General features: G+C 42.2%; 2 protein-coding genes across 3 annotated transcripts; one reads left to right on the top strand and one right to left on the bottom strand.

Annotated features, from left to right (window-relative positions):
• Nucleotides 1-931: 931 nt before the first annotated feature.
• Nucleotides 932-13,138, bottom strand: ferry3 (FERRY endosomal RAB5 effector complex subunit 3). Of its 2 annotated transcripts, none has more exons than XM_062390357.1 (14): nt 13,050-13,138; nt 12,273-12,461; nt 11,575-11,720; nt 10,156-10,337; nt 9,964-10,063; nt 9,678-9,802; nt 8,330-8,436; nt 8,017-8,217; nt 7,538-7,666; nt 7,095-7,163; nt 6,769-6,971; nt 4,573-4,630; nt 4,029-4,096; nt 932-2,747 (listed from the first exon to the last, which is right to left on the bottom strand). In XM_062390357.1, the coding sequence occupies exons 2-14, from the start codon at nt 12,451-12,453 to the stop codon at nt 2,655-2,657; spliced, it is 1,662 nt and encodes a 553-aa protein (XP_062246341.1). In that variant the 5' UTR covers nt 12,454-12,461; nt 13,050-13,138; the 3' UTR covers nt 932-2,654. The 2 variants fall into 2 exon arrangements, with proteins under 2 accessions (XP_062246341.1, XP_062246342.1); XM_062390358.1 differs by having other exon boundaries at nt 8,017-8,214.
• Nucleotides 13,139-14,177: 1,039 nt separating this feature from the next.
• e2f4 (E2F transcription factor 4) lies at nt 14,178-22,665 on the top strand. The gene is made up of 11 exons (XM_062390318.1): nt 14,178-14,603; nt 16,355-16,464; nt 17,116-17,277; nt 18,593-18,636; nt 18,728-18,792; nt 18,866-19,054; nt 19,206-19,266; nt 19,445-19,582; nt 19,866-19,913; nt 20,036-20,080; nt 20,211-22,665. The coding sequence occupies exons 1-11, from the start codon at nt 14,436-14,438 to the stop codon at nt 20,324-20,326; spliced, it is 1,146 nt and encodes a 381-aa protein (XP_062246302.1). The 5' UTR covers nt 14,178-14,435; the 3' UTR covers nt 20,327-22,665.
• The last annotated feature ends 230 nt before the right edge of the window (nt 22,666-22,895 follow it).

Here is a 22,895-nt window from a genome sequence, read left to right as displayed (position 1 = left end):
CGTTACCTGTTCCAGAGCATCATTTGTGGACTCGTAAATGCTGTGGACAACTGTTCCCTGGTCAGGTTTCTGTGTCTGAGTGTCGGAACATCCTCATCCAACAAGGACATTAATCCATGTTAGTTTGACCGAGATGGGCTTTAAGTTTCACGGCTGTCAAAACAAGTTTAGAACAGGTGCCTTCTGGTGCTTGTTCCCCTCTTGTAACTTAAGTGTATCTTCTGAAATAAAAACCATCTTGATGAATTCATATTTTTGACGTCCAGTTTGAAAACATTAATGTGTTGCTCTGGTCATTTTTCAAACACTTGTGCAGCACTGAGAGAGCGAGAGGTGAAGCGTCGAGCTGAGTCGGCACCCTGCAGCCTCTTCCCACAGAAACCCAACCCTGCAGGCGACTGGGGACCAATCTTAAGAATCCCAACCACTCGGCAATACGTATGATCACAGTTTTGTGGGTTCTCACCATGGCAGCATGATATAAACGGTTGCAGGTTTCAACATGACGCTATTAAGAAACCTCATAACTCTCGCCGGGGCCGGCTGGCCATCTTGTTTATCCTGAAAGAGGAGAAGGCAACTTGCTGTGATGGCCACACTCACTCTCAGCTCTTTTAATCAGCCTAATACCACCAGCGAACGTGACTGTGGCAAACTTTCTGACGAGCTGAATTGACTTCAGTCTGTCTGAAAGGGCTTAGAAGCCGTTACATGTGGCGGAATGTAATTCCGATGAATGACATGGATTATTAACTTCAGAGAGATTATGTTCCTGAGGATAAGACATCAACAGTAAATAAAACGCTGAGCAGAAAGCCACCAGACGAGCATCGCTGGGGGCAAAGGGGTGAAGAAAAAACGCAATCATCCAAAATGGGAAACTGTCATGAGCTTCTCGTGACTTTCATGAAGAATTAACATCAAATCTCTGTAGTGGATACAACTATTTTAATAGAAATGTAAACATATGCAGTGAATATACACAATACACACGATTGTAAATTCAAGTGTTTAAACGTTTACCAGTGGAAACAGGAGCACTGAGGCTGTGCTTGCTCAAGATGAATCTAGACTAATGTTAGATTTATTTAATTTTCAATGTCATTAGGACTTTACCTCATACAAAATAAGCTTGTAAGTGTCAGTGAAGTCGCCTCTTTCACAAATGTCAGTCTTTGGGAACAGTGCCATCTGCTGTTGACAGAGGTACAGGGGTGGGACCACACATGCTCTCACACACTCACACACAAAGAATGATCCTTGCTACAAGTTACTGCAATGCAGTAGAAAAACACCTTCACATCGCTCATTTCAGCAGCAGTGTCATTTGTCTTTGGGACGAGAAGAGCCAAGTAAACATCACTTCTCTGTAGAAGACTCACAGCTCACACATTCTGCCAATTGCCCTCAGGGTCACACTGCAAAACACATATGACGGCTGAAATGTGCTACAAGTCAGGGAAGGACCCATTAAATGTAAGTGCGGCTCAAGATCTGGGGCCAAACCCAGGACTTTTTGATCACTTCCTATGTTTTGACATTGTCAGTAGTTTCCCAGGAAATAATTCACCGATTTTGATGGGTGTTTGCAATTGGATGCATCCTGATTGCATTTAAGGAGACTATATGGCCTTGGCAGAGGTATAAGCTCTCTACGTGCTTTTTTGTTAAAGGAAAGGTAGAGCGTGTGGTCCGCTAACACTCACCAACCACACTAACCAGAGGGTTGGCAGTTGGATCCCAGTGTCCTAAATCATTGGGCAAGACACTGAACCCCAAATGGCCACTGAGGGCTGTGCCAGCAGCTTCTGAGGGATGTGTGATATAGAAAGCTCTGCACATCGATGCACTGTATGAATGGTTGAATGGCTAAACTGTACTGGGAAGTGCTATGATTGGTCATCAAGACTGGGAAAAGCCCCATTTCACAAGACATTTGTACCTGTGTCTATGGAAATGTAGGGGATAATACTGCAAATGTCACATTTACCATGGTTGCTAACTCCGGGTCAAACTGCCAGTGCCTGACTCCACTTCATCACTAAAGTAAACAATGCTTCACATTTACGTCATTACCTTCTCTGGCGACATTACACAGAGCGACTTCAACCAAAACTACTGAATCTGCTCCGTTACGGTGGAGCTGGAAAGTGAGGAAAGATACAGTTTGCAGCTTTAGTGGAGAACTGGTATCCTTGCGGCACTGGCGGGCTGATGTCATAAAAACTCTGTCACCAGAACCACACCCTGGAAGCTTGAAGTAATAATGGCAGCAGCTTGCTTTGAGGCTGAGCCACCGCTTCCAGTAGACCCTTCTCACCCGTTCCAATTAGAAGGATTCATAACGTAGGTGCATAAAAAAAATAACAAGGCTCATCGATTGCATAAAAATGTCTCTTCTAATTAAAAATCCCATTTACACCTTGACTGCAATGGCATCGAAATATCCCGCCCCAATTTTCACCCATCTGGTGTCATTTAAAAAAAGTGAATGGGGGGTTTATGGGCTGTTCCGCAAAAAATCACCACGTCAGTTCCGACTCCTCTGTTCCAGAAAAAAAACGAGAACATAACTGGTCAAAGCTGTTGAGACCAACGAGAGTCTGTTGTCTGATCGACCCGGTGCAGCCTGCACGGTTCATCTCTGTCGTCCATCAGGGCTTCGAGGTGAGAGTCAGGGTGGAGGACACACGGAAGATCTGAGGCAGCATGTTGCTCAGCTGGTAGAACATTTCCTCTGAGATACTCTGTGAATACAAGAGGGACACAGACAGACAGACAGTGAGTGAGCATCAAGGGGATGAGATTCCTGCATCACTAATAAAAAAAACAAAAAAAACACTGGAAGGGCAAAACTGTTTCCTTATGAAACCAAATTTAATTTCACTAAATCCAGATATTTTATGTGGATCTGCACCAAATTGCAAACTCATAATAATCAGTCCCCAGAACATGCCTAGATGTTTTCATTGAGATCCATGAAATATTCTCGAAGAAGAAAGTGGAAAAAACAGCACCTACTCGCATAATCCTGCTAACTAACACAAAACCATACCCCCCTCGGCGGAGTGTAATAAACAACATTTTCACCCACACACTGACAATGGAAGGAAACAAGTTAAATCCATCTGGACTGTTGGTGTACAGCCGGGTGTTAGCAGCCCCTCCGCTGCCCTTCAGCTCAACACCACAGGGTCTTTTTAACTCCTGACGGAAAACAGTTGTCAAGATGCTGAAATGATTCCATCTCCAGCAGCTGTAAACTCCTAATGGGCAAACATACCCCGTCAAATTAGAATGTTAAGTATTAATCTTTAAAGAGGAACCGTGTATATTTAGCCGCCGTGTGTCTTTGAGGTGGGGAAAACAATGCTGTTTCAGTAGGTTGCTATTTTGAATGGTGTCTGAGCATGTAGCTGACAGGAAGCCCGTTCAGTCAGGGCGCTTTGATGCCCGCTGGTTTTTATCATCTTAACCTGTCAACACGAGTTCATGCTATAGGCTCTGCTGCCTTCCTGACAAACCACAAACACCATAGGGTCGACAGCATCCAGCTAAGCCCTGAATAAAACACCCAGCACTGAGGTCACAGTTACTTACAAGAAAACCTTGTTCAAAAGTTGAACTGGAATATTTGCGTCTTAGATCCAGATTTCTACGTTAACTCACGATTAAACCTCGGGCAAAGCTTCACCTTAATCCCATTGCTTACACACAGTTATACCGATGAGTGTATGAGCTTTCTTTTATCACAGCACGGTAAACACCTGTGCAGAGAACCCAAAGCTCTATTATCTATAATTTATCACATGCTTTTCATGCTGCCTTTCTTCTCAGTCTGCGTTCAGAGGTATGCACTGTAAGACCAGGTGTGCCCTTTGTGGTGCTGTGTACACATGGGGCTTAATTTCTGTTGAATTCAACATCAAGCTTTGCCGGCAGGAAATTACTCAAAGGATGATTTTTTGTGACAGCTAAGCTATAAAAAGAGAAACCATAAATCTAAAGTGGTTCCATTCCTGCTTTACCTTCGGCACTAGGAACTGAACCGTGCGTGATATGCCACCGTCCCAAGAGGCCATCTCCATCATGAAGCCTGCAAATAAAATAGATGGAGAGTTAATGATTGTTTCTTCCCCTGTATAATATCAATTTGTAATGTTCCGTGGATCTAATGTGTTTTTCGTTATTTTTTGTGCACCCACTTTCCAAAACGCGCCTTGACTTTAAAATATCTTTTCAGAATGGTTCAAACTTAGGAAAACAGATGTGAGAACTGAGGACTGAGAGAGTGACAAGCACATTAAGTTTCTAATCTGCAATGCATTATGGTATATTTACTGTGTTGTCAGTGAACGTGAATCTATTGATCTTTAACTTTGAGGAAACGTACTCAGATGTTGTCCATGTTTCAAACAGCTGCTCAGTTTTATCTGATTTCTAAAGTCATGTGCTTTATGTTTTCTATGAAAGTGGAAATAGTCATAAGACACTGGGCACAGTTCATGTTGTAAGGTACATTTTAACAGTGTTAATGTTTCCAAACTAAAGAACCGGATTTCCATCTCTTACCTTTGACACATTTGAAGACCAGCTCGGCTCGTTTCAGACACCAGGGAATGGTCATCTCCTGCAGACCGATGAGAGAGGATATGAGAACACTGATGATTGTGTTGGATGTGTATAATATGAAATTAAGTTATAAATAAATCATGTTATTGTAACAAATCTGTATAAAGTAATAAATCTGGAAAGAAAGAGTCATAGAAAGGACAGTGGGTTGAGCTTTATAAACGTCACTCATTGTCTTCTGTCTTTTTTAAGTGTTTTAGGCTCCAGGCGGCCGACAGAGACCTCAGCATGTCTTCATCTCTTTAGCCCGGAGCAAGAGACACACACGCACACACACACACACACACGCACACCCTTTCACCTACTGGGAAATATGTTGCTCCCACCTCGAGTCAACAAACTGAGCCCATGAACTGGAGGCGAGGCTCATCATGTTTAGAACCATGTCAACTGTGTCATTAACCGTGTTGCCCTCAAGATAAACTGCACTGGTTTGAGCAAAGCTTCTTTAACACATTAGCAACAAGATACTCTGACTAATGTTTCTAAGTTCCTCTACTTTCAAAGATGTGTGATAGTGTCACCGAGCATTTCTTCTCTTACTTTTTCCTCAAAATCAAAATGCTCTCACAGAAAAAAAACCCATCTGAAAAGAAGACTAGGAGGCCCAGGCCTGTTGTGTTTTGAATGCACCCTGTAGTTGATCTACACACAAATCTATTCCAGTTGTTTTAACACAAAAACACAGGGATAGGCTTGTAGAAACAGGCAAACATCTCCACAGGACAGAGAGGAGGATGACAGATGGAAGGTTTTGGGACCAGGAGCTATCAATTAAAGATCCCCTGGTTCCCGAGGCTTCAGAAGTGAGACGACTTTGGTTATGTAAACACAGACTCTTGATTAGACGCCAGGCTTGTCGTGGCACGGTTCAGCCTTGCCGAGGATTTACTCTCCGTCTGATGGGATGGGATCCTCAGCGCGTTATGATTTAATTTTTACTCAGCTTAAGAACCAAGAGAGAGCTGCAGCTTGGAAAGAAATCCCAATTCTATTCATTTTCAGCAGACTAAATCAAATATATACATTTTTCCAATCTCCAGAAAGAAAAGTGGATCTCAAATTGACTTAATATTGGCCTGAGCCCTGAGCACTGAAAGCTTCCTCTGTACTCTCCTCTCCTGTGCAAGGTCAGACTCTATACACTCTGAGGCACTAAGTAAACAGAAAAGTTTACGACACTCTGCTTTGCCCTTCTGGATTTGAACCTGGGAAGCTTTAAGTTGAAGGCTGTAGGTCCCAGTCAGGGCCTGACAGGCCAGGCCGTGACAAGCAGAGTTAGACCGTCACTGCACAATTCATTAGGAACATGACAACATGTGTGGCCAGCAGGTTTTCGTCATACAAAAGAAGGATGTACGATAACAGATAAAGGAGTATATGCTTGTAGAGTTAATGTTGATTCAAGAGTTTAATCAGGGGCTCTGTCTTAACTTAACTTAACTTTGGAAAACTCCACGGCTTCATGTCAGTATAGATGGGCAGAGAAAGCAACATGGAAACAATGACTGTGATGGGGAAATCTGATGTTTTACATACCCTGGCATTAGCAGAGCTCTCTGTCAGTGGGTACAACTACCACTGGTGGGGAATCACTATACTTATTAAACACGACAAACTTGTGGTGAAGTTCCATTGAAAGTCATACAAGTACCAAACACAATCATGGTTACACGGAAAAAACGATTCCTCTGTCAAGCTCACATTTACAACACATTTATTAAGACAGATAACTTGTCTCTGATCTGCTAAACTTACACAATGACAAGTCAACCCCGTTCTGATTTGGTATTAACAACCATCCTGTGTGATCTGATCTGATCAACGCACACAAACGCGTCCTGAGTCCTGATTCAGAGGTGGTCTGAGATGCAAGTGACCACGTCCTTTTCGCTGTGTGGACAGAAATGTGTCCTGGGCCACATGTGAGGGACCGTTACAGTTTCACAAACATATTTTTATGGTTCTCAGTGTCCACATGATGTTTTGTCTGTGGCAACCACCACACTATCTACAGCAACCCCCACAATCCATGACTGTTTCACCAATAAACTTGGATTAAATTAAATTTTGCTTTAATTATTTCATCATCAGATAACCATCAATACACAGAGATGCTCTCCCAGTTATTCTCACCTCTGACATGTCGTGAACCAGGAGCAGCGGCACGGTGACGGTGGTGATGTCGTGTGTGCAGCAAACCTTCAGGATGTTTCTTAATCCCATGATGGCCGGGTCCCGCGCCGTGATGTTCCCTGAACGGACGTTGTCGTCCACACACAGGTGGAAGACGGAGTGGACCTCGGACAGGTTGGAGTGACGAGAGATGTAGAACTCGCCTGGAAGAAGTTAAAAGGGAATCAAAGGATGGACAGGAAAAAACAATACTGCCATTGTCTAATACTGAAGGATCAATAAATCAGTGATTTGTGCATGTGATGAAATATTATGATAACTGTTACCTGGTAAGATGTTGGCTGGATTTCTTTCTATGTTTTTGTTCTTATCGTCACCTCCATTCCTCTGAATCTCTGTAATGAAATAATGATAAATCTAATTTCTGGTTTCAAAATACATTAAAATCACACAAATTTTAAATCAAAATCTAAGTGAATTAAATTTGAACAACTACTCTAATCATGCAGATTCGTGACACAGTACCATGACTCAACAAGGCCATATATAACAATATTAGTCCAGGAATTTAGAATGAATAGCTGGTTGCTTAAAAATGCATCCTAGAATAAACAGTTAGTTTCAGTCGTGTCTTTGCAGGTCACTAGCTACACTTCATTTTCTGTGGCATCCAGGATGAGAGCAGTGCGACCCTCCGCTTCACAAAGCTTCTCCTTGAATGACCTGTGTACATTACAGCTTAATGAGAATGTGCAGCAACAAGTCTCACCAGGCTTATCTTTCTGCTTGCTGCTCCGCTGCGTTCTGGCGTAGAGCTCCACCTGCTGCACCTCCTCCAGTTGCTCCTCCAGACAGAGAAAGTGGAAGTCCGTGCACTCCTTTGCCACAGTCGCAAAGTCTACGAGTCAGCAGAAAAGAGACCAGGAGTGGAAATCATGAATGAGAAGGGCCTCACTATTAGAGCTAAACGATTCTCACCGCTAATTTAAAAATCTACCAAGGATGCCTCCACATTCCTGCTTTAAAAAAAAAGAAGCTATAAATACATAATGAACCTGAGTGCCTGGTCTTAAAAGAAAAGACTTCAAGATGTGTGACTATAAAGTGTTATTCTCCCAGTAAAGAAAACCAAAGTCACGAGCGGCTCCAAAATAAAAATCACTGGTGCCAGAACCTGCCTGAGTGAAAAGAAAACACATCTATGAAAATCATTGTTACATTACATGACATCAAAGACATTCCCCTGACCTCTCTTGATGCCGCTGTAGGAGTTGACCCTGTTGTCAACCAGCAGCACCAGACCACAGAGAGAAGAGGAGTACAGGGAAAGAGCCGCTTGCAGCCGCCGCAGTTTGGCTCCACTGCTGCCGTGGTGCCGGTGTTTGCAGAAATCCAGCACGTCCGCTCGGACCAGCCGCAGGTTGTGCATCGTCTTCAATTGTGCTCCTGCTTCAAAGAAATGTGTACATTACACACCTGCTGTTCCACAAATGTCATGTTATATCATCACTAAACTATGTATGATTGAAAGCAAAAGAATTTGGTGTTAGACGGCAGTCACCCAGGTGTATGGTGAAGCTTTCCTCCAGCTGCGACTGCTCCTCAAACATCCTCGAGCCAGAATCTGCGACCTCTGACATTTGGTTCGGCTGCATCTTAATTTCCTCACTAGTTTTTAATCATGCAAAGAAATAGTCAGTAAACAAAGCTAATAAATAAGCATCAACAGCACATATACATTATAGTCTTCAGAAAAAAACGTATTAAAAAAGAAAGATGAAATCATTGAGCATATAAGGCACATTTACCTTTTCCTCATCAAAAGTCCAGCCTGAAATGCTGGTGGCAGTTTTCCAACAACTTTAACAAAAAATGTGACTTCTCAAAGTGCTCATGTAAATGTTTTATGTCCACATCTACACATTACAAGATATTTGTCATAAAGAAGAAAAAATGATGTAGCACATTGTCTGAGAAGCTCTTAGCCTGCTGCTGTCTGTGTTTTGGTTTTGATGGATGAGCCAATAAAAGAAGAGGATGAGTGTGAGAACGGGATCTGAAGCTGCAGTGCGACTTTACTAATTCTAAATAAATTCCATAAATTTGTATAGCGCGAAATCATCATATACATTTTGTCAAGGCACCTGACATATTAAGGTCGAGACCTTCAGAACTGTAAAGAAACCTGATAAAAAAAAAATGATAACCCCTATTAGATTATTTGTTCTAGATGCCAGTCATAACTGATCCTGCCGGGCTAAGCATCAGTCAAACTGAGATGAGCTTCTGACCTCTTGTAATCACTTCAATTAATATGTAAATGTCGCCTGTGCTTCCAGAAGCCAGCAGACACGTCAAGTGTTTGATTAAAACGGCTGCGAGTTTGTCGAGGGTCAGTCTGACCTCGAGCAAAGATGGAAGACAGAGACTTTTCCATTGACACAGATCACAGAAGGAATATTTAAGTATTTCATATATATTGCGACAATTATTGATATTGTTTGATCGCCCAGCCCCAAGTGAAAGTTTTATTACCACCCTACTTCTAGGCTTAATCACTGTTCAAATAACCTATACACTGTAGATTAAGTTAAATCTCAAAGCGGAGACAAGCCCAAGCCTCTAAGTTAAACTGTCAGTGGGGAAAGACGTGTCTCTCGATCGCTGCCTTTGACAATCCCGACTGACGCTGCTCCATCTGCAGATTTCATTAATCCATGTTGAAACTGAGGCTTTTCTTTTTCTACCAGCATTTATTATCTCAGACCTGAAAACGCCTGTCTGGGTGTATATGGGTGTTAAGTGAGCCTGTGTGTACAAAGACTATATTTCTGTTTACACACAAATGCAACATGTTAAAAGGCTGAATTTATATACAAGTTTGCACAAAACCAACCAAAGAAACTCACTTTATTATGCTGCTGTCTTTGGATTTCTGTAAATCCTGGTGAAGCTTGATCACCCACCCCTGATACTCCTGCTTTTGAATTTCAGTAACTTGTCTCAGCTCACTCGCCCACTTGTTCTCCAGCACCTGTTTGTAAAAGACAGTGACAGTGTTTACAAGGACGCCAATAGTCAGGCTGTTGATTTTATTCTGAATAGGACATTACACTGATTATGCTGTTTGAATATTCCATTCATATTCCTGTTTACATGTCGCAGAGCAGAGATTAGGACTATACATTAATTTACCTGCTGTGCGTCAAAATGCTGAGACGCCACTGCATTCACATCCTGGTCACTCAAAGTATTCCCCAGCTCGTGCATCACCTTGTCCATTTCAGCTGCTTGCCTGTCCGACAGAAAAAAATCTATAAATATAGGAATATGTGTTTGTACTATGCAAATTTCTAAAGACGCTAAGCAATAATCCCTAATACCCACCTCTCCTGAAGCTTCTTAAGCTCCATGTCTCTCTCGCTGATGAGCTCGGAGATGCTCACAAAGTAGTTGTGCTCCAAGTTGAGTAGAGTATCTGAGGCGGGGGAGTGGATGAGCTCATGGTAAACATCGGCAAAGTCCTCGTCCCAACTGGGCTCTTCGGGCCGAGCATGTTCCAGTGTCGTCTGAAACCGTGACGGAGGAAAGAAAAGAACTACTTCAAAATGATAACATAAAACATGGTGGGTGATGAGCTGATTAATTCAAATTCTTCCCTCTGTTGACAAGAAGGAAAAATGCAGCATAGACACATTAAAGGTTTTTCTCCGGACAGTTGATTGATAATTAGAGAAGCAACCGAACCAGTATTCAGAATCCGAAACTATTTATACAGGCGGAGGAATCTTCAGTCCACAAACACGACTGACTCTGGAAAGATTCCATGTGTATTTCTGTGCGGCTGCAGTAAAATGTCGAGGCCCAGCCAAGTGTCGTAAATGTCCGAGGGGGCACAACGTGAGCCGAGGTAGCCGCCGATCTTATTGACCATTGTTAAACATGAAATAAGAGTATCACCTCCAAAGAAGTGCATGATTGAGCAGACCCTACTTAATTTAATTAGAAAAACCACAATGTCCACTCTATGTCTCACCAGACGCACTGTTTTCTATTGATCCGTAATATGTAAGAAATGACTCCATTATCAAATATGTGCAACCGGCACCACATATTGGATCTCTGGGAAGAAATGCAGCCAAGTGTGGCCATGTGTAATGAGTCAGAGAGACATTAAATGCAGCACATGGGCTTATGTAATGAGATTTTTGGTTTCTCTCCAAAACTCATGAAAAATCAATTTACACATGCGCAGCGCTACTTCTATCTGAATTGCTTTAATGGCCCATGACTAGCCTGAAGTTAGCGAGAGCACACGAGGACACTTCCGAAACACCCGGCTGTGCTACTACAGAAGCACAGAGTAGTGGATATACGATCAGGGCGTGATGAGGAGCCAGCGTCTGAAATTAACTTTACGGAACACCTGCCAAGAATAAAGCATGCTGTCCACATTATTAATAGACATTTTTTCACTGAAATACGGCACAACTCTAGGAATATGGATATAGAATCATGTAATGTTGCTTTCTTGTTGTAAATGAATGTATTCATAATGTGTGACAGAGTCTGAAGATTCAAGATTCCTTCATGTTCATCTCATTAACATTGCACCAATAAATAATAATATGAATTATAAATTTTGAAGCCAAACACATACACAAACATATCACAACATCAGGCATGTCTGAAGCCTTCCATGATTTAAGATATTGATATGAGATCTTGTGCTATAACCTATAAACACCTATTAGAAACAATGAGGTGCATTTTTTGGCACTTTAACACATTGACATATGTGATCACCTCCATGTAAGACCTGGTCCATGCATTAGTGAGCTGGTTTACATCCACTTCCCCTGTGGTGAGTCTCTGCAGGGCCAGCTCCGCCTCTCTGTCGAAGTCCAGGATGGTCTCGCTCTCGATGAAGCTGGAGAGGGAGGTTTTCAGTTCTACGATGGGAGAGATGCACACGCAGCAGAAAAACAGTCATTTAAAAAATGTATTCATTTCCATGCCTGCCAAGTGGTACACTGCGAAATCAATGGGCTGGATAGATTCCATCCGTTCACATTTCAAACTAACAGCATGCCCGTCTGGAGTGAAATTATTTAACTGGGTTCGGTTTAAATAAACTAAATCTCATTTTCCCCCTTTCCAACTGCGTTGATGTGGATAAAAAATTTGAGATGGATGATGCAGAGACGTTAGCTGAGGACAGACGGTACGGCACTAGGCTGAAATTGCCAGTAATAATGATAATGATCCTTTTATTATTTCCTACGTTCCTGGTTACAAATTGGTTTCTGGAGAAAGAACAAAGACTTGATGACAGATGATACGACACATTCCCCCCTGAATAAATGATTATATTTGGGATATAGATGGTTAAAGTCGGGTTAGATTACACTGGGATTTGCCAAACCCAGCAAACGAAGAAGAGAAAGTGTGGATTGACAAATGCAGAAGAAAAGAAGAAGTTCTACAAATACACAAGCTCTCACCGTTTTCTATGTAGCAGGGGATTTTGTGTAGCAGCATCAGGCGTCCGTGGAGATCACTGATGTTCTCTTGTACGGGGAAACTCAGGGGCACTTTGAGGACACAGTTGTGTGTTCCTGCCGTGAACTCAAACACAAACTCCTTCTCTGCAACACTGGCCGTTTTGACTTTGTTCCTCTTCATGGTCACGGCTGGAAAACAGAACGGGACAGTGAAGCTAGACTGGACACAGACCTGAGTGGAGATACTGGTCGTGTCAACCAGTTCCCAGTTGATAGAGGTGCACGGTCCAATTGACTATTATGACGTCAAGAAGTGAACTAACGGTAATACAGAGATGCCTGCATCACCTCCCATCTGTTGTGCCTTCCAATATATGAAAATAAAGAAATAATGTCCCAATTTTTCCATTAATTTTCCAATTTGGGATCAATAAAGTACATCTATCTATTTAAAAGACCAGTGTTCATCAGCTGACAACACAGGAAGGACACTTCAACATTATGTACAGCAACACAATGAGATCAATTCATTTGTATCTACACCTTGTTGGTGCCTAACCGGAAGCAGACGAGAGTTTTCTCACTATTTGCAGAATTCAACGTATAAGTGGATTTTCATGTTGTTTAGCTCGTTCTCGTCCATGGCTCCAGGTTAGCTAGCAGCACAGCTCACGTTGAGCAACTCAGCGGATGAACTTACACCAGACAGACGCTCGGTGGTGAACCAGCGGGACGCAGGAGTTTGATTTCTTAAGGAGAGAATATAAACAGACTTGCCTGAGTTTGAATGAACAGTATTTTCATGTATTTCCTGTGTGAGGAGCAGAGCTGTTGTTTGGGTCCGTCAGCTGACTGCTTTCCTGTTCAGCTGTGTGACAGCAACAGCACTTTCTTACATTTTCTGGGAATGCTAATGTTATCGATACCGTATTGTAGACATAATTATTAAAATCCAAACAAAATTAAGAAGTTTAAAAAGACTGTAAATATTTTTCGTTGGTCTGTTTTTTGTACATGGCAGATTTAAAAAAATGACGAATCTGCTGACGCCAAAGCTTAATTCACGAGCGGTTGGGTTTTCCTTGTGCACTGCCTCTCCCTGCTGGTCAAAAGTGGTAAACTGTGCAGGCTCAAGAACGAAATATCGATTTTAAAAATATTTCTTGTGTATGGAAATATAGAAACTATACAAGTAAATACAACTAAATACATAAATAATGATGTAATACTGTGGATCTGTATAAAAAATAATTGTAGGAAGTTGGAGGGGTGAGAAAACATTCACAATAAATGAGAATTATTCTTTTAATAAACTATTAAGATATTACCTGAACCCTAAACGATCATCTTATTCTGAGCAACCTTTTATTTTTTGTTTATACAAAATAACATATGAATACTTTACAACCCCTGTTAGTCACATTATTACTTATATATAATAACATGTAAATACTTTACAGCACCTGTTAGCTACATTATTATTTATATACAATAAGTACTTATATATACCTTTACATACAAGCTCATTCACTTTTATATACGGTTTCATCTGAAACCTATACATACATATATTGTATTTGTATAGTAAGGAAATAATCTTGGGCGTGCGTGTGGGGCTGGTACTTGTGCGTGCACGATCATGAACGCGCGCGCGTGTTTACTTCAAGTTTGAGTATGTAAGGGACGTGTGTAAATTATCCCTCCCACAAAAATACGTAGAATCATTCTTCCACTACCTAGAAAACAAACAAGTACCTTCACAGTCACAGTAACTTATTTTGTTGAATATATTCGTGTGTTAAGAACTTTTTAGTGGTTTAATATATTTTTTAAAACACACTTCCGCTTTTGAAACGGGCCGCCTCTTCGCAGATGCTCCCTGCAGCGGTTGAACCGTCCCGTCATACCTCGCGTGGCCAACGGCTCAGCTCGGAACGGAACCCCGGATCACTGAACCGCTGCCCGAGCCTCAGAGCCTCGATCCCCCCACTCCGAGGAGCGAAACCCGGGTCCGACGAGCTCAGACAACCGCCCGCGATCCGCCACACTCTCCCCCCGGGCCTGCTGTGCATCTGATCGCGGCGGTGGGGCGTGCTTTGCCGGGGGCTCGCTGGCTGGGTTTGGTCGGGGAGGCAGCAGGGGGAAGCACGGAGCTGGTCCCGCATGATGATGGAGCTGGAGTCGGCCAGTAGCCGAGGCGAGCCGGGGGCAGCGGGGGACTCGCTACAGCCGCCGACCCCGAGCCGGCACGAGAAGAGCCTGGGTCTGCTCACCACCAAGTTCGTGACGCTGCTCCAGGAGGCGAAGGACGGGGTGCTGGACCTGAAGGCGGTGAGCATGGAGCCCGGAGTCTTTGTTGTTAGCTAGCACATGTCAACATGAGCCCCGGCGCTGTCGTCCGGATACATGCACTTTTCGTTAGCTTGCCACGCTAGCCTAGCCTAGCCGTGTGACAGGCTAATTTGAATGGGCTTTTACTCGCTGCTCGGTAGCTGGGCTCATTTTTAAAGATCACATACTGAACAGCGGTGGTTTCATGCGCGTGGAGGTGCAGCGGAGGGAGGTCGGGAAGCGAACTTTGAGGAAACCGGTGAACTTTCCCCACTCTGCCCCCCGCAGACCCCGAGGGTAAGAAGTGGGTCATCTTTTGTGAGTCGACCCTTGTGAAGCCAACGCGACTGCATCTTCACACATGAACAACTTCTTCCCTGATTCACGACGTCAAGATCATTTAACAGCTCGTGCCCGATGGGTATGGTGACTCAAAAAGCGTGTGATTCGAACGACACCGCATTCATGTTCCAGTCTGAAGTGCATTAGGTGACATTAGATTCTTTCCACTATAATCTGCAGGACATTATCCTTATAATAGACTATTGAGATATTATCTAAACTGTAAACTATCATCTAACTCTCTGAGCAGCCTGTTAGTTGCGTTATTATTTATATAAAATAACATATGCATACTTTACACCCCCTGTTAGTTACATTATTTTTTATATATTACATCTTATCCCTAAACTCCCTGTTAGTTATATTTTTGTTTATATATAATAACATATAAACACTTTACACCCCATGTTAGTTATATTATTGTTTGTATATATTCATTCTTTACACCCTTCTCAGCCAGTGCCACTGAGCCTCAAATATTTAATTCGCCTTAAAATAGGGTTTCATCTGAATCCTAGATTTATCAAAACATAATTATTAGTTTAACATAATTCATAGATTCATTTTCAACACAAAGTAACAAGGAACAACAACAAAAAAGCAATGGTTTAATAACAGAGCAACAAAACTGATAATGGTAATATAATTGGAGATAAAACCAATAATAATAAATAAGACAGGTGCCAAATTTCAGTATAAATAGCAGCTTTTCTTATCAAACACAGCCATCCATGTTGTTTTCTTTCTCTCTGCCAGAACCAGAGAACCAGATGGCAGCTAGAGCAGCCAAGCATTACTTGACATAACAGAACCGTTTCCTTTTCACTGTGACCTCAGTGACTGGGCGGACAGATTGGCCTCATGGCTGCTGACACTCGTGGTGGCACTTTGCGTTGCTAATAACAATGAAGCTCCAGCCGCCACTTGTGGGCTGTTGTGTGTGTTCCCGTACACGCTCATTTTAAACTGTTTATAAAACAGTTGAATGAATCACGAAACAAAAACACTGGCAGAAGGGAGATTAATTTTCTTTTATCAGATATTAACTCAAACATCAGCCACACTGAAGCGAGTCTATATTTTTGCATTAATGAATAAGTATATGTTATGTAAACTATTGAATAAAAAACAACAACTTATAATTAGCCTTCATTCAGCAGGTCTGTGACTTTTTCACCCACTGGGCCTGTTGTCAAAACCGAGACTTATCAGCAACAGCTTCATGGTTATCATTAGTTTGTTAAACTCCAAGAGGTTGGGTGTTTTTTTTCCAGGGTTCTTTGGCATTGAACTTGTGGGCACAGACACAGACGTCCTTCTTTATATGTTCTTTTAGTTCTGAGTCTGCTGAAGGAGATTGCAGTAATCTCTAGTGTACTTTACATTTTTGCTTTTGTCCCGTCACTCAGGCTGCAGACACCCTGGCAGTACGGCAGAAACGACGCATTTACGATATCACTAATGTGCTGGAGGGGATAGGACTCATAGAGAAGAAGTCCAAGAACAGCATCCAATGGAAGTAAGTCCACTGTGCATTGTTTAGTCAAATCATTCCATAACTACACATAACATCTGAGTTATAGAGAAATTACTTTTGAACAGAAGAGTTTGGATTAGAGTCCGGCTGATGGGGATTTTTGGGGCCAATGCCCGTTTGGGGAGTAAAGAATTTATACTGATTCACCAGCCAATATATTTACTTAAAAATTTAGCAGTGATTCCTATGAACTGAAGACTAATCGATGTAATGGAGGCTTGATATTCTAAAGTTGACCATAAATTTATAGATACGAAGAAACACAGATACCACCAGCTGATACAGGTTTGTCTGTGAAAGGCTCATATCAGCTGATCTTCAGTCAACTGATTAATCTGTCTGGGTCTAGTGTGAATAATATGAAACAAATGATTATCTCATTCTGCAGCACATGTGCCTTTTTAGATAATAAAGAGGATGAGGGAAAATGTTGTTATAGTTTATGAAAGAAACCTTGAAGCAAACATTATATCACAAGTGGTTAACTTCATATTAGTCAGAAAGAAAGCCTCCTCTTAATGCAGCTATATCTACATACATCTATTAATGATTGAGCAGTGTGTCCATGAGTGTGTGACTATGTACTTTGTCTGTTGTCCGTACATGACCATGTATTTGTCTCTTGTACTTTAGGGGTGTGGGTCCGGGCTGTAACACCAGGGAGATCGCCGATAAGCTGATTGATCTGAAGGCAGAGTTGGACGATCTGGCTCTCAGGGAAAACGAGCTGGACCAGCAGAGAGTCTGGGTCCAGCAGAGCATCAAGAACGTCACAGATGACTCCAACAATAGTCCATATCCTTCACTGCACACTGTCTTTATGAGTCTATTGATGTATCACCAGCCAATATATTTACTTAAAAATTCACACTTTGATGTGACGGTCATGAATTTAGGCTAAAATCATACTAATAGATTTTAGTTTTGAAACTAAAACAATCTCCGTCCACACAGATGTTTTAAAATGCATTTTAAAAACACAACTTTTTGTGTGTACGTAGCCTAAAAAGCCCCAAAAGATTAGTTCAACATTCGTGTTTCTACCACAACTATTGTGACATCGCCAGGTTTGGTCTCTCCTCAAGAGCCACAGATATCATTCTTGTGAACATGAGATGTGTCAGCTGTAATAAAGGCACATCTGACAAATATATTACTGTCATTTTCACCTGTCAGTGGAAAATATGCAGTGAATTTACAAGTTCATAAACGTCACTCATAGCAGCAGCAGATTACTGAGTGCAGAGGACTGTAGGGACTGACGGGACAGCCAGGGTCTTTTATTGTTCTGCGTAGAACCCACAATCCATTTGATCACAGGGATAAAGTGCTCCTGAAGAACAAGGGCAACCGTGTCAAACTGTGTGAACCCATTTGCAAACATGTAGTTGTGAAGTCCTCACTGTGCTTGTGATAGTTGTCTGCTCAGTGTAAAAGATCTACTCGTGGCCGGTGGCACGGAGCAACAACAGACATGATTACGAAACGGAGAAACATATCCAATCTCAGCCCCATCTGGCGTCTCGTAGTGGATCATCAGAGGCATTACATGCACACAGATTCTGCCAGCTCCCTGTCCCGGTCATTTAAAGATGCACGTCACTCAGTTAACTCGTACAAATCATGGAGAGTATGACTCGTAAACACAGCTGTATTTGGACTTCAGTGCTCCTGGAGGAGGCTGAATTACGTCTTAGGAAAATAACCTGAATGATGTAATCAGAGTTATTTCCTGTTGGAACCTGAGGAAAGAGTTAACAGGCAGAGAGGAGAGGAATTAGGCATTTAGTTTCAGCACTGGTACTTTAGGACGTTTTTAGAAGCTTGCATCGTACTAGAGACCCAATTCAGTGCTTTAATAAAACCAGTCATGGGGGGAGGGATGTTTTGGGTTTTGGTTTGGTGCCGGACCCCTGATCAGAGGGCCGACTGAGATTTAGTTTTTCCATGTAAGAGAGGAAGTTATTCAATGTTTTCATTGATTTCTCCGAGAATATTTCATGGATCTTGATGAAAACAATCTGACATTTTTTTCCCTTTCATCATATTAAGTGCAAAGCTGTATTTTTGACCAACTTTGTTGTTGCTTGTAACCTTAACACATGTATACTATGGCATATATCAAACATGAAGACCTCTGTGGATCCTTTAAAGGTGTTTTTCATTGATCAAATGATCTCTTTTCGTTCTCATTTCTGTCCCATGCATTGACGATTATCACAACTCATCATGTCTTTCTTTGCAGGCGACACACTTCTAGCGATTCGTGCTCCCATCGGCACACAACTAGAAGTGCCCATACCAGAAGCTGTAAGTGTGGTGTGCTCAGTTTGTCATGTCCACTTCTTTTGTCTCGTGTCACTGACCCAGTGTCTGTGTCCAGGTCCTCAATGGGCAGAGGAAATACCAGATCCGTCTCAAGAGTTCATCTGGTCCTATCGAGGTTTTGCTGGTCAATAAGGACCCGTCAAGTGCCTCTCCTGTTGTTCTGCCTGTCCCTCCTCCAGATGACATCCTTCAGAGCCTCCCAGCACCAGCACCTACCTCCCAGTCGGCCACTGCTGCCTCCCAGGTCCACACGATTGTTACCCATCTCTCACCCTGAGTACTTTAGCTCTTAAACATATTTCTTTACTGAGGCAGAAAAGAGGATAGTTAAGTGTTGTAACTTATGTCTTCATTATGCCTTGTTTTGACTTTTCCCTCATCTCTCCACCCTGCAGGTCCCTAAATCAGCTACAGTCCCTTATACAAAACCAGGTCTTGCCACAGACTCAGTGACAGGTAGGGGGCTGTCAAGACTTCACTACGTTTCTTTACTGCCTAATAACAAATGTCCTTATTTCTTTATTCATTCTTTGTCGTGTTTTAGACAGAATCATTATTAATTGAAATACGATATCAGGCTCTGTCGTTACCATAGTAGTTTACAGCATGTTGTCTGGCGTTTGTTTTATTTCAGAAGTGACGAGCACGACGCCACTCAGCCCGACAACAGGTCCGGTCACTCAGCAGCTTCAGTCGTCTGCCTCGTTGGATGGATCTGCATCCTCCTCTGTCTCTGCAGGGTTTGAACCAATAAAGTCGGATCCATCTGAATGTAAGTCTTCGCTTGGTGCTGAACTTGTGACTGTTCTTAAGAATTGAATATTTATATTGTTGAGGTAGGGATGATGACGATAAGGGGTATTTTTTTTACTTTTACACTGTGCAAGAAAAACTACAAGAAAAACACAAACCTATAGAACTTGATTAAGAAAATACTATTATTACAACATTATTTAGGTCAAATGTAAACACAAATGCACATAAGTTGTTCTGTTAAATAAAGGCTTTCATATCTGCAAATACTAACACCTATACCTTTCTGTTTAACCCTCTAGTAATGGATTTCCCCAAAGACCTCTCAGAAATGTTTGATCCAACAAGAGGTAAACATGTCTTGAGTTTTTCTATATTCTCTCCTCCGGTGACTGAGCAGTGTCACATCGTCTCTGCTGCAGATTGAAGGGTTTTAAAAAATGGTCACTCAGTTCTGTTCTCTCTCTCACAGAGATCCTGAGCGGAGATTTACTGGATGACTTGATGTCATCAGAGGGTAAGTTTTCTTCCAGGCACACTGATGGTGCAGCAAATGACATGCACTGTAAAGATGTACAATAATATTGAATGCTTCTTTTTATGCATCTTGCGCGTCTCATCTATTTCTCTTGTCTGTTTCCCTGCAGTGTTCTCGCCGCTCCTCCGTCTGTCGCCTCCGCCCAGCGACCACGACTACATATACAACCTGGACGAGACAGAAGGCCTGTGCGACCTCTTCGACGTGCCCATTCTCAACCTCTGACCCCTGAGATTGCTGTCAGAGTGGGCAACCGTTGCCCTTACATGCTGATCTACCTTCAATCCCCCCCTCACTGACATTGAAGGTAAGAGGCGGTGCAGGGAAGCCAACGAGATCTGATGAGCCTTCAAGGACACGTCTGTGCTGCAGGGTGAGCTCGAGCTGAGCTTCATCAGACAGGAGCTCGATGTACAGCCTCATGAAGAAATACAGATGAGAACAAAACGTTTTATTCACTGCTTTTTCCAAGGAAACAGAGTCACAACAAATGACAAATAATTATATTTTTGGATTCTTGTGTATTATAAATCCTAATGTTTGTTTATTAGCTTTCTCGTGAGCGAATGTGTGTAAGCTTCCTTTACATGCGGTTGGTTGTGAGTCTGTGTGCCTGCTTGTTGTTTTGTACTGAGTCAAACATTTCCAGGTAAAAAAACAAAAAAAAAGAGAGAACCTATCGGAGCATTGCCTTTATCACCTGGCAGCTGCTCTCACGTGGCTGAAACGAGTCTAAACACAGCTGGTGAAATATGCACTGTCCTCATGTACATAGAGAATATATATTTTGTAAAACCAGCACACAAGATTATTGTAATATTATGAATGACACAGGCAGAGCGACAGGTGCCAGACGCAGAAGATCATACTGTACGTAAGAAGTGCTTTGTTTTAAATGGTGCTGGTCTTTGGCCCTGTTCAAATCTGGTCTTAGAAACTGTCCCAACAAATCTGTCTGTGTGTTGGTGGCGAGCAGCAGAAGTCAAATTTCACCAAAGTTGAACTCCACGTTTTAATCCCCACCTCGGTCGCACATATTGATATATTGGCATATATGTGACCCGGCCCTTAGGAGAGACTGGATGAATGAATGTCTGCAGCTATGTAGAAAGATTTGACCCATTCAAGAAATTTTGTGGTGATCAGTGTTGAAGATGTGGAGGTGGATACAAGCAAATCCCATCTTAGCATTCAGAAGCATAAAAATAACTCGTTATGAAGCTGTGGCAGGTCAGAGGCAGCAGGGAGGCTGTCCCTCATATGTGGCACAGGACACATCGGAATTCAAGCATTAAAAGAATGTGGCCAACCTCCGAGTGTTAGTTTGAGTGATCGGATCTGGAGACACCTCACTCAGGACTGATGGTAACACTGGCCTGTCTGGGCGGGGCTTTGATTACCAGTGACAAAGTGCAAAGAAGGAGAATCTTTGATACTATTGAAGCCAATTATCTTTATAACGTAACAAGCCACGGACCAAAAATAAATTGCAGGGCTTGGGGGCGGGGGGGTTGGGGTTTAAAATATTACCATTTTTCCATTCAAACATTTTTTTTAAGGTCATCAAGATCTCGTTATGACTTTATGATCATGTTCTTTAACTGGTCCGATATCGGCCCTTCTACACATAGAGGTTGATTATGAAAAATATAAAAGTTAGCATGCTGTCAGTTTCATTTTGCATCAGCACTGTTACTATCAAACCCTTTCAGATTTTTCATTGGCTCAGATTTATATGTAACTGGTGTTCGTCACAGGACTACACACATTTTTTTCTTCCCCTTTCCCAAAGGCGTTTTGTGGCGTTTGTCTTTCAACTATAATGTATGTATATGTTTACCATTGTACTCAGTTCGTCTGTATGTAAAATGACATGTATGTATTTTTACTGAGTCATTAAAAACGATCCAGTTCTTTTGTATATTTGGCACAACTCCCTCTCTCAAGGGTTTTCTTTTTTTCCCATTGTGTGCTGTTTCATGCTTATTGCTTTAAATCTCTTTGTTTCTATTCGCTCTGTGCAGAGGACTGCTGAGGAGTTCTAACGAGTCAAACTATACAATATCCAGATAATTATTCTTTGTACGGTGCTTTCTCCTGTCAAATCCCTTTGTGTAATAATATCCTATTTTTTGCTCCAGGATGACGTGTGTGTATGTACAGTATGTACTGTGTATATCCTTCTCTACTGCTTGTATAGAATAGCGTTTATTTTTTATACCTGCTAGATATATTATCGTTGCTACTAATTGGGGGCTACACCTAAAAAGTTGTAAGGGATTTATCTACAAGAAATCTGCTTCACGGAGGCCTCCTGTCTCATCGTTGCACTTTACATCACTGTGGATCGACTGGTTGCAGCTCATCCTCCCAGCAGCCGGTCAGCGTGTGCGGGCAGTGCTGTGAGCAGCCGGGGAGTTCAGCAGTCCTGGGTGGGATGGATTAGGTCCCTGTTGTGGCACATGAGACTCAAACCTACGGACTGTTCTTTTTTTAAACAGGCTCACTATTGTTAAGATGTAATTGCATCAAATGATACAGAATAAACTCTTTGGTAATCTTTATGTACTGGCTGGTTCCCTTTTCAAATCATTCAATTATGACTGTTGGTGTTTGTGCTGCTGAAGGTTTCAATGAAGTTCAGCTGAGCAAAACTGAGAAGTTTCATTTGCGTATGTCTACATCGAGCTGAGGAGAATATCTTTCACAAAGACAAGTTGAAAATATAACGGCAAATGGGTTGTATGTACAGCCTCATGAAGAAATACAGATTTTATTTTCTGCTTTTCAAAGG

This window comes from Platichthys flesus, chromosome 6, assembly GCF_949316205.1.
Source record: "Platichthys flesus chromosome 6, fPlaFle2.1, whole genome shotgun sequence".
Classification (NCBI taxonomy): domain Eukaryota; kingdom Metazoa; phylum Chordata; class Actinopteri; order Pleuronectiformes; family Pleuronectidae; genus Platichthys; species Platichthys flesus.
Note: the sequence above shows the minus strand (reverse complement) of the source record. Positions and strands in the feature narration are given on the sequence as shown.

Excerpts from the sequence above, each read along its gene's own strand:
- ferry3 (XM_062390357.1), bottom strand. The coding sequence starts at position 12,453 with ATGAAGAGGAACAAAGTCAAAACGGCCAGTGTTGCAGAGAAGGAGTTT. Across the intron at positions 8,218-8,329 it reads AAGCTTCACCATACACCTGG|CAGGAGCACAATTGAAGACG; the intron begins GTGACTGCCGTC and ends ATTTCTTTGAAG. Across the intron at positions 7,667-8,016 it reads CTACAGCGGCATCAAGAGAG|ACTTTGCGACTGTGGCAAAG; the intron begins GTCAGGGGAATG and ends GCTGACTCGTAG.
- e2f4 (XM_062390318.1), top strand. The coding sequence starts at position 14,436 with ATGATGATGGAGCTGGAGTCGGCCAGTAGCCGAGGCGAGCCGGGGGCA. Across the intron at positions 18,637-18,727 it reads CCTCTGTGGATCCTTTAAAG|GCGACACACTTCTAGCGATT; the intron begins GTGTTTTTCATT and ends CTTTCTTTGCAG. Across the intron at positions 19,583-19,865 it reads AAAGTCGGATCCATCTGAAT|TAATGGATTTCCCCAAAGAC; the intron begins GTAAGTCTTCGC and ends TTAACCCTCTAG.